At 36.9% G+C, this 12,245-nt stretch overlaps 1 protein-coding gene across 2 annotated transcripts in view; it reads right to left on the bottom strand.

Annotated features, from left to right (window-relative positions):
• Window positions 1–12,245, bottom strand: part of LOC117242966 — a 245,041-nt gene that overhangs the window by 97,032 nt on the left and 135,764 nt on the right. For both annotated transcript variants that reach the window (XM_033510038.1, XM_033510039.1), the window contains one exon: window positions 1,617–1,764. In XM_033510038.1, the coding sequence (XP_033365929.1) occupies window positions 1,617–1,764 (148 nt within the window). The remainder of the gene's footprint in view (window positions 1–1,616; window positions 1,765–12,245) is intronic.

The following is a 12,245-nucleotide window of genomic DNA, read 5'->3' as shown; positions in this document are numbered from 1 at the left end:
TGAATTTACGTTAATGAGTTTACTATTAATCTACGTTGGTCAGGAAATTCTTCCTCCACTTATATTTTGCAAAACTCTTTGTTGTTCTTAGGAGGCCTAGAACCGATTGACTTATTCAAATTTAATGCACCAAGTTTTCATTACGGACGTTGCATGCGACGTATCACGCGAATGCGAAGAAACTACGTCATAGACTGCGCTTTAATTTTCCTTGCTTCAGAGACACCAAACACGGATCGCATCGCGTACCAGTGACAGCTGTACGCAACAGACTCTAGGAAACTCGAAATTCGTATAAGTAAGACCGAGTTTCGCGAAACTTGCGTCAGTAGTAAAAGTGTGATACTTTTACTAACGAAATACGATCCTGTTGCTGTTCGTCAAACGGTAGAACGCGCTTTAGCTTCCCAAGAAATCGAGAATGAAATATCTTTTAATAATACATAATAAATTCCATGAAATAGTAGAGATACGTAATATCGACGAGAAAATGGTACGAATTTAATTCCTATCTTTTAGGATAAATCCAAAACTCAAAGAGAAATCCAATCTTGTACTTTTAATTTGTTATTGTTTCTTTTTTTTTCTCCACAGTGGATTTAGTTGGTAGCAATAAAGTACGTTTCCTAAACGAAGTTAGTGCTATAGTGAAAGCAACAAAGTCATCGGGGTTCGTGCAGCTAGAGACGGATATCCAATCGGGATATCGAAGGTCAAGGAGCTATCACGGCACAAATTGGGTTACCGAGGACGGAGCGTATCGAGAAAATCCTATTTCCAACTCGCTATTTTTCTCTGGCCGAACCGAGCTTCCACGTTTTTATACTGGATAACAGCGCGAGTCTTTCCTGTTATCCGACCCGATCTTTGAATCTTCTCAACTTTGGCCAGTTTGTAACTACCCTGCGCTTTTCCACTCCACCCTGAAACCGATGCTTCCACGCGAATCCCACAAATAAGGCTGCGCGTTATTTTATGCACTGCTTCTTAATTCTAGATAATATCGATTAAATGAGATTTTTTCTACGAAATCGAAATTTAGTATTTTATCTCAAGTTACGATTATTAGGGTATCAAATTTTCTGAAGTAAGCGCGAATTAATTTTTCATTTCCTTGCTAATTTTACCACTGTTATTTAGATTTCGCAATTGTAAAGAATGAAAATAACAATTTTCGGCACAGTTCGTTGCTCAATTACAAATCAGCCACGAGTGAATTTCAACGAAGGAAAGATCCTTAAAATCAACAAAAATGAAAGCTCGTTGCGAAAGAAGATTCGTTTTTCTAAGAATAAATATTCATTCTACCATCAAATTGAAAAAATTCTTGCTACAGAAACATAAAAGGATATTTCCTCCCGTAGTTATTTTATAAAATATCCATCTCCGCCGTTATTTCAAACGTTATCTAAAATAGTTCAAAGAAATTTGAATTATTTTAAGGAAATCGGACGCTACAATTATTATTATTTGTGACAGTGTATCCCGAGAAGGGAAAAGATTCTTTGTCGTGGAAACATCTGACGTGTGACGGTCTAGCGAAAGAATCTGGAAAATGTCGGGGGTCGAAGCTGATCCGGGCTTTCGTTTATGTGATTCCACCGGAAGGAACCTACCTGCCAGACGGCCGTAACGCTGAAACATTCGCTCCACATCGGTCTTGCTGCACTGAAACGTGTTTAGATTCCCGACGAAAACTCGGGAATTCACCGCCTGTGGGTCCTGCGAATTGGTCTGGTTGCCCACTTTGCTCATCTTCATCGCCTGGAACAGAAGAATGTAACCGGATACCGGTTTATCGTCGGACGTGATTTGAGTGACAATGCAACGAAAAGTGATACAGTCATTTTATTGGCCTTCACCTTAATAGAACGTTCCTACGACCGATACTCGCGTCACCGGCTACACGGACGTTCGTTTATGACATTCGTTCTTGGATTTAGGCCGATTTCACGGGTCTTTTTATCGGCCTTCGCGTGGTCGTTTAATCTTCTTCGTTTCAGATACCATGATACAAGTATTGATACGTAAATCAACATAAAAAATTATTGGTATTAAAGAATGGATCGTAACATTTTTTCGTATATCTGACCTCGGAAATTTATTTTATAATCTTGTGCGTACTTTACTTGTATAACAATATAAAACCAAAGTGTCTGTTCTTCGAAGTTACTTTTGAGAATGGAGGATTTTGAACGGGACCGAGTAGACGTTCAAACGCAATACTTTTATCAGTGAAAGATGAAACTTCACAGATTGCGACAACTTCACAGAGGTTCGACGAAACTATCGTGTTCCCGGGTAACAAATAATGTGCTCAGTACAGTCTGGTGGAGACTTAATGAAATTCGCTGGAACCCTTTAAATTGACGAAAGATGCGCGGTCGTCGACACGTTGGGTCGTATCGTGCGGTGAGAACGCGAGGAATTAATTAACGCGTTTGCGATTCCATTCTAAAAACCACGAAGTTCGACGTGTCTACCTCGTTTCTCATTTTCCATAATATATACCACAAAACTAATGAGGTCGTTAGCCATGTCGACGCTAAATACAACACACGACGCGGATAGATTCTCAGTGGCAGGGCGATGCCGATTTTCATGGAATCTGTTAATCTCGTGTATGATCATGCGTTAATTGGGCGAACGTGTGCTAATTCACTCAGCCGGTCCGAGAAAAAAATTTCCCTGCCCTTTGATCGTATCGAAGCTCGATTTCAGTTTGTTTTCATCGCATGTTGTCCGGAGCAATGACTTTTTAATTGATACAAAAGATTTTTCAGCGGATATTCAATGAACTAAAGTCCGCACGTTTTGATATTCAATAAGCTTCATTGCGCTAATTTTTCTCTGTTATATCTCTCTTACTATACTTCTTGTTCTAAATTTTATTCAAGTGTCCGCCATACGAGCAGCTATTATTAGGTTGCCTCAAAAGTTCCTTCTGTTCTATAAGAAAGTAGTAGATGCACAACATTTTTTGTTTTACATTATTTTATTGAATTATGTTTGATCCATTTTATTCTATTACTACAAAATAGATCATACATAAATCCATAAAATAATGTAAAACAGAAAATGTTGTACATCTATTATTTCACTTATGAAACGAAAGAGACTTTTGGCACAACCTGATACTTAGTTTAAAGCATTTGTTAGAATTCGTTATTCTACGCTTTAAGATTATTTCGAAAGTATCGCGTTTCTACGAAAATACTATTTGAAAATATTTATTCCTTTTTCCAATATTCGAATTATGAAATTTTCCTATCGCTACGGCTGCAAACGATACCGTGGATATCGCGTTTCATAATTAAAGCATTCAACTGCGAACAAATTTCGCTAAAAAGCGCGCTGATGGTGCAGTATTACCTTTCCACAAATGGCACGGTTGCATTATGAACCATATTAAACAAAAACGTAATGCGCTAAATAAATTAAATCTTCATGAATAAACACAATTTGTCGATCGCCGAATATCTACCCCCGTGTAAATGCGCCTGAAAATGTATAAAATCAAACGAAATAATGTTTTTGCGATCAAAGCTTGTGCAAATCATAAGCAAAGCGGATTTCGTGTAAAAGATCGACAGGCCACGTAATTTGCTGCATCGGTTTTTCCACCTTCCTTCACGTAAAAATCGACGCACACATCTACTTTACAAAATTGCCAGCGATGTGGCGAATTCTTCCTCGATAAAACCTACTTTCATCCGTCGCGTCACGTCGCTGGCTAATTTCGATCTTCCCTTCAAAATTTACCTGGTATAAGTGTGCATGATTAACGTTCCTGATATTTTAATATATCATGCTCTCGCCATTGATCCGCATTTTGGTACCAATGACCGTGGTAGATAATTTGTGGGAAAAGATACTCGTAACTATTCCAACTTCAAAAATTTTCGAGTTCCTTCTTGTGCATTCCTGATATTGAGGTTTCGTATTTTTGGAAAAATATCATTCCGAAAATTCTATGAGAAAATTTAACAAAAATGGTCTGAACGCGAGTATACACGAAGATTGAATTTTTATTGAAAACATGAAAATATTGTAATATGAAATTATAATGCTCTTTTGTAGAGTATATCGATGAACACTAACGATGCAGAAATATGTTGTGTAGTGGGTACATCGAGTAATGATATATATTATGTCGCGGCGCATGTAACCACCCCTTAATATTGGCTTGATTGATGTCGGAGTAATTACTAGCGAACACGTTCAGTCAAGGGAAATTGGAGATGCGTCTAATTAGTCCCGCACTGCGCCCCTTCTGTAATTAGCATAAACAGTAAGAATTTTCGTGGTCATTTGAAAGTGAAAGTTATCTATCCGGTAATATGAAATGGAATCTTACCGATTTAATTAAATCACAGCGCGTACAGCTCACGTGTAAACTGAATTAACGTCACTTTCACGGGAAACGATATATTATACCGTCCTCGAATTACTTCCCACAATTTCTTGTAGATTTTTTATCATTTTTAATTGTAGCCCTCTCAGTTTACAAATAAAGAATATCAAATACTAAAGAAAGATCGAAGAATATTCAGGTTACAAAAATTCATCAAGTTCCGAAAAAACGGTAGAGAAAAGTGAAATTAGTTAAATACCCGAAAGATACCCAGCCATTGAGGAATGCCAGGTAACAAAGCAACGCTGAAATTCGAGGTATATTTTATAAAGGTTTCCCTTTTCCTATCTCCATTACAAGCCGACCCGATTCCAGCCACGAGATTCGTGACGAACGCTCTCGATGCGTTTCACAAACGCTTTCGACGAACGCCAGCATTTTTTGGCCACGTTAGGTTTGATGCTACACTTAACGCGAACGATATTTCCCGTGGAAACGACGAGAATCATCGTTTTGTTAAAAAAAAGAGGAAAAAAGAACAGGCTCAGGTGGAACAAACAGAAATAGGAAATAAAGGAGAAAAGAAATAAAATAGAATAGAATAAATAAATGAATAAATCACTAAATGAGCATAAAAGAGTCGAGAGAGAGAGAAATCTCACCGTTTCTGAGCGTCTCTAGTCGTTCAATTTTATACGTTTCCTGTTGCCAATTTTACGTGAACTCCAAAAAATTTCTACGTAATATTTCCTCGACATCTCGAATCGTCATAGGAAGTTTTATTTTTTAGTTTACGTTCCGTTTCGTTTCGTTCAGGTTGGCCCGCTACTACAGGCTATGTACACTAAATTCCCATTACTTCCGGCTAGACGCATGGAAAACCCGAAAACATTGAATACAAGTGCGTGGGCGTATTGTTGTTGCCGTTGCCGCTGACGTTGCTATTGCTGCTGCTGCTACCGTTTCCCCCACTCTCAATTTTCTTTTCCCCGTGTTAATGTTAACACCATACGCGTGTTTTTAAATCGCTATACGCGAAATAAATCGTGCCTCGCATGCTCGTAACGGTTCTGTAACGAACACGAAGATTTTTATTTCGATTTCGGTGAATTGTCGTGCCGTTGAATTTACCGTACTGGCGATTTCGTACCGACGCATAGTATAAATACGTAGCGTATAAAATATATAATGTTGCGTTTTCCACGGTGATTATTGGGAAATAAAAATGAATCGATCTCTCCTCCATACCCTCTGGCGTTCCCGATATTTCTACTTTTAAATTCAACGATTCCATTCGTTGCAATTATTATGCTACGTTATCCGTAAAATTGTCATGGAAATTACTGGCATTTTTTCATTATTTTCGTATCGCTGTATTCACGCTTTTATTTGTTTCTGAGTGTCTTTTTTTAAATGATCTATAAAACTCATTTGAACGTGTATCTCTCTGTGTAATAATATGTCGGTTTAGTGAGAGAAATATCTAAGAAGCATGAAAGTTAAGTAGCGAGGGTAAATGTGGAATATGAAAGGAGAAACGAATGCTCGTGACGAGTGCAAGATAAGGACTATCATTTCCGCATATTGATTCGCATTTGCGACCGGCTATCGACTCTTTTATGATATCTCTTTCCTTTACTGGCAGCAGAACCTAATGTTTTGATAGTACTTTTAACTTCGAAATTGACGTGCATCGTACCGTCGTCGAAGAAACGTTCACGGAATTGTTAAAAATATTTAACCCTTTTAATATCGAATGTTCTTCTGATTACGGGAATAATTTTCTTAGCAAATACGTTCGTCGTTTAACTAATCTTTCCTCATAGCGCGGAGAGGTTGAAAAATTACTTGAAAGACAAATGAAAAATGCTGCCACGCGTTGCAAGCACGCTAAAATATTTTCTGGAATAAAATCTCTTCGAAAAACTTGATTAACTGAATAGAACGAACGATAATAGTTACATGGTTTAATGAAGTTACATGGTTTAATAATTTAATATAACCACCTACTGATTCGTAAATTCACGCGTATTTGGTGTGAAAATATTGCAGTGTGTTTCACATGCAAATAGTAATTTGGAATTCTTTCACCTATAATTTTAACGGAAACATCTCAAATGAAGCACGCAGCTGGTGTACTTTTCGACGAATTGCAACATAAATAACGGCGACAGTGGTGCGAAATTTGGGTCCATTACAAACAAAAGTGTAATTAGAAATCTGAACGTCGTCGATTCAAGCCGAGGCAAGAATCCGATTCGGAAACTTTGATGGAATTTCTCAACAGTGAGCACCTGCGAATACGTTTCAGCCAATGTATCAAGAGACGTGATACAATTCTCCATGAAATAAAATTCCGGCCAACTTTAAATTGATATGTACACTTTAACAAAAATTCTGTTTGAAATGGAATCTTAAAAAGTACGTATATCGAAAAAACATAGTTATGCAATACTTAGCTACCAGTTTAATAGTTGCACAACAAATAATGTACCCTACATAACAAATGTTTGTATATTGAATATTTATAGAAATAAATTAACCTGTTCTCATATTTACATCGATATTTTCATTCGATATCTAATTCATGCTTTGTTTTCTGCGAAAATAAGCGAAATATTAAATATTTTAGAGGATTCGACAATATATTGTACATATTTCATTCCTTTTACCATTAAATTTGCTGAGAATATTATAATTGTATCATTGGAATTTACTAAATCTGACAGCAAAGATATAAATAAAATAATAAAATCACAATTAATCATAAATAAACACGTCTATTAAATGATGCGTCTGTTCACACACAGTCCAATTCTACTCAATGTCATTTCTACTTTCAGATTTTAAATCACCAAACATTTCTTAATGACTACAAACAAGCACATAAGTATACGTAACTTTGAAAATTATGTCAACGATTTGTTGCAATTATACTCCATATTTTTTCGAATAATAAATACAAATACCGATAGCGAAAAAAAGAACGGAAAGCGAAAAAAAAACATAACATGAAAATTTAACTTCCTACGTTAACCTGTCTCTGTTAAAATATCCAGATAAACTAGTCTATACACAAATAGCAGACAAAACAGGCAAATGCGTAACAATCGGTTCGTTCGTTCGGGCAACGATTTTGTGTTCCGCGAGGTGTATAGCCGGACATAGGACCAGAATCGTAGAGACGGAAGTTCTCCAATTTTATAACGTTATTCAGCTGGGCGTTCAAGCTGAATATGAAACGGGGGAATTAAAGCGAAGGGGAATCCGTTTCGAAAATAGTATGAAAATGAGAGCGGCGCGATGAAAACGAAAGAAGTTAAAGATCTCGGTGTTACGAGGAGACGGCGCGCAGGATTCTCGAATTCAAACTTAATCTTTCGCCACGATCATCGGAAGTGGAAGTTCCTCGAGGGAGGCACGAAACTAAGAAGATTATCCATAATTTATGTAGGAAGTAAAACAAAGAGTGGACTGCCGCTGGTGGTGCTGTATAATTTCAGGTATCGTCACGTGGACTATCGTTCTGAGTTTCGGAATCTCGTTAATTTCCCTTCCTACGGTTTCAAGCTGCTCCATTTTCCCCGCCGTCGAACCCCATCATGTATATTTATTCATTTACACCTACAATTTACTCCATTTACGTCTCTCAATACCGCTTTAACAAAAGCATCGCAATAAGGACATATAATGCAACGTATTTGTAACACGCTCGTTCAACACGCATGCTATTCGTGCTATTTTCAACGAATTGTAATATTGTCACTCGTGTTAATGAAACATTCATCGAAGAAAATATTTGGCGAATTTAATGTGGACTTTGTATCGGGTTTATCATCCAGGAAGCATAATTTAGAGAAATATCCCATAATTTATGAACAGAGCAACAACGGAGTATATACAAATTATCGTATATACAAGAGGAATATGAGAGCGCATTGGGAATTAGATCTAATTTTGACGAAGGAACGAAGATACTCTAGGATTTAATAGAAAATAAGTGCGCGTGTAATCTGAAAATTTGACTAGGTCAGAGCCAATAGTTTCAGCAGAGAATAATCTGCCAGTATGTTGACCATTCGTTATTCAAAATAACAGGCTACAATGCTGGTCAGGCGTCCGGTTAATTATTCGATCGAGAGAAATTACGGTTATACATCGAGGTAGAATGCAACACGTGTATCTCTGCAAATATTAGATCAAAGAAACATGTGATTATTGATGAAGACGAAACACGCAATTTCCCTTAATGTACAAGGATGAAAATTAGTCGAAACAACTGTGTTCAAGGGTCTCGCACATGCATGTTTCTTTTCGAAACTTGAACGTCACCGAACACTAGATTTACTATACGAACAGTCAGGTGAAAGAAGAATTCAATGTTTTTAGACCGAACCTTCCTCTTGGTTCCATCGTGATATTAACAATCAGTCCTTCCACTGAATAAATTTTTCGAGAAGATACCGCAGATTGTATTCGTCCTGCAGGTTGCAAATAACTTATCAAAAAATGAAAATTGAGACAATTTAATGGAGATTTAAAAGATTGAAATGAAAATTAAAATGAATTTTTTACCTGTAAAAATGTCTCTATTTAAAAATTCTACTAAATGTATTCGATATAAAAATATATTATATCCATTTTAAAACGTACCTTGTATTTTTTATTCGACTTTCTACCCCTTCTATGCGTAACATATATTTTAAAATTATTTTAATACCAACGAATTAAAAATATTACGTACTACGAACACTTAAAAACATTGAATACTATAAAAATATGAGTAAGTGTTTGCTAAAAAAATGTAACGTTAACGCAACGAGTAAAAATTCACGTCGGTAAGCGACGAGCTTCTTTCTATCCCTTTCCTCCAGCCAGAAAGTTAAAAGAAGAGGGAAAGAAAGAAAGCAGGAGTTCGGTCTAAGAACAAAGGGTTGTCCGCGAGACGAGGAAACGATGCATTAACGAATTAAATGGAGCACAAAGGGTTAATATTCGAAATTTCACGCGTCCGACATGAACCTTTCCCTCGGCCGATTGTATCTAAGCATAATGAGCTACTACAATTGCCTTCTCCCGAGCAAAACGGTAATCCAGCGTCGCTTTGAATGCGCTCGTTACGAATCTATATAGCTTGGTCCCTCTCTTAAACACGGAATTTGGTGGCAATTGTACGATACGCGATTTCGAAGTCACTGCCGGATTGTGGCTGGCAATGGCGGGATAGAAATATCGGCAATTTACCCTCGGCCGGCTTTTGAGAATACGAAACTCGATTTACACGGCTATTACGCGGCCACTCGTTTCAACTTTATTCAATGCTCTCGACATGCTCCCGTGACTTTCAACGGATGTCCATGTCCATCCAACAATCACAGTTTTTCATATGAAAGTAATTATCATTAATGAGATAAGGACGAGACGAGGATCGGTAGGAAAAAATCGTTACGAAATACGAGGAAGTCTGAACGTTAGTACTGAGTGATGGCCCTAACACGAAGGGAAGAGATTTCTCGATTTATTGTTGGACATAGAACTTTCGTTATACGAATTGTATTTTTGCCGGGAATGAGATAAAAATTATATTTCGTGCCGACAATAGCGTTCTCGAAGAAAATCGTACTTGAATCTAATTTCGGGGAATGTCCTACTTTCTGCTTAATTTCTCCTTATGGCATCTCTCGACCGCACGATGGAAAAATCAAATCTAGCCTCTTCTTTGGTATCTTTTGTTTATTTCCTTTCATTGTTCGCAAGCGTCTTTTTAAACAAACTCGTTGTTCAACTTTCGTTCACCAAGTTTTGCTTACAAAAAAATGTTGTTTTGCAACAAAAAATAGAAGTATCTATTTATAATGAATTAGAAAATAATCAGAAATATTTTCATTGAAACATTTATTTTTAATGAGAAATCCAGATCATGAGAATATAATGAAGATATACAAGCAATTCAGTTTGAAATAGGAAATTGTTTTTAGAAATTCAATGTACGTTTTACACTCATTAACGATTTAGGTAGGTTACGATCTTGCATGTTCTGAATTTTTAGAAGGGGAAACAGAAATTACGGTCGTGAAAGATTCGTAGAAAGATGTATACTAAACAGTCTCACCGTTTTCGGCAAGTTTCAAAGTCTCATGAAATTCTTTTGTACAGTGAACATTCTAAATTGCACAACTTACAAAACTATCTTCAGTACTCTTTCGTTAAGAAGTTTAAAGTCGAAGAAAAGAGCTTCGCAAGCAACTTTCAAACATTCACGAAGAGAAATACTTGTGCGAGAGGAAAAAATTTTAAATTATATAATCATGAGAACTAACTCGCGCACTATTTTCTTTGCAAAGAGGAAAATATCGCAGAAATCTGGCAGCTGTTTTTGTTCCCGGAATCCTTAAATCTCAGTATAGAAACGCTACTGTATATTATGTGTATACATAGGTAATAATAAAATCTCCATTGAGGTTTCAAATAGCTAATAAAAAAGAAAGGGAAAAATGTCTATTTTATACGCGAACAAAGAACGCGAGAGAAAGAAAAAGGGATAGAGAAAGAAGAAGGAAGAAAACCTGCATATTATGAAAGACGAAAAGAATGTGAGAGAAGGAATTACAAAATATTTATTCTTTCTCACCAGACCATCCTTATCCTACAAAAAATATGTCGAAATTTAATCTAAAAGAGACAGGAATTTTCTGATTTTGTGTCCTGTGATAGTGATATAGGATTTCATTAATTTTTCCCACTTACACGTTGTCCAAGCATCAGCGAAATAAAAGCAAGGTGTAAGTGAGAGGTGGGTGAGTACCGAAATCCAATTAACTCTTAATTTAATTAAAAACCGACCGCGATACGTAAAACGCAAAAAAGTTTACGTTAAATATAAAAAATTACTTCTCGGCGAGCGACGTCGTGAATAAAATTTTTGTTTCAACCTCCCGTCGTCCTAGTTCCATGCATTTGTTCGTGAAACGCCCTAATTTAAGAATAACAGAGTGAATAAACCTGCTGGTTTGCAATGACGCAGGCAGAGAGGAAAAGGACAGAGCGTGTCGTAAAGTTTGCTTGTTACGATATTTCTCTAACGTCGATGCAGTCATGGCCGTGAATGAAATGCGTGCAGAGAGAAAGAGAGAGGTCTGATGCTAATGCGAAGATGAAAACGTCGAATGGAATGCGGAATTTCTAAAACGAAGCATGAACGAATGCATTTGTGCTCGTTGAAAGAAAAACAACGGAGGAGAAATGAAAGATAAAAGTTGTTTGTATCGAATCCTTGCTTAAATAAACACACCGTAAATCTTTTTTCAGTAATTGGCGTTGTCTTTGATCTAAGCTCGCTCCTTTATAGCTAAAAAATTGACAGAAGAATCGTAACGAGTATTCGCTATAAAAATAGACAGCGAAATTTTCAAGAAAATTGTAGTTACGACAAAGAAACGCTGTAATAATATTAAAGTATTATATTCAGGAGAAAAAGATAGAATTTCCTTTACAGCTAATTTCTCGTATCTCTCCGATATTTCGCTTCCTTTCACCATCGAACATTCAATCCTCTGGCAAGCGCGATTACAATTTTCATCGTTGCCATTCTGCATTATGAACGCGCACGCTCATTATCGAGGCATGTGGCTCCGAATCTTCTGAAACATTCAGAGGGCTTGCCCTTCGCGTTTCCGCCGACACATCGGGGAAAGGGAGTGGAGAATTAATTTCTCAGCTAATAGTGCGTACGGTTCAGGTTTGAACGCAAAAATAAAATAAAACATGTATGGAGAGTCGCGACGAAATTCATACCCAGGGCGATAACGTTGGATCGAAACGAAGACAGAGAAGCCGTGGAAACGTAGAAAGAAAAGGAAAGGGCGATAAGGGATATGGTATGAGTCACGGT

This window comes from Bombus vosnesenskii, unplaced genomic scaffold, assembly GCF_011952255.1.
Source record: "Bombus vosnesenskii isolate JDL3184/JDL3185 unplaced genomic scaffold, Bvos_JDL3184-5_v1.1 scf7180000013265, whole genome shotgun sequence".
Taxonomy (NCBI): Eukaryota; Metazoa; Arthropoda; class Insecta; order Hymenoptera; family Apidae; genus Bombus; species Bombus vosnesenskii.
The sequence above is the reverse complement of the archived record's forward strand: the minus strand, read 5'-3'. Positions and strand labels throughout refer to the sequence as shown.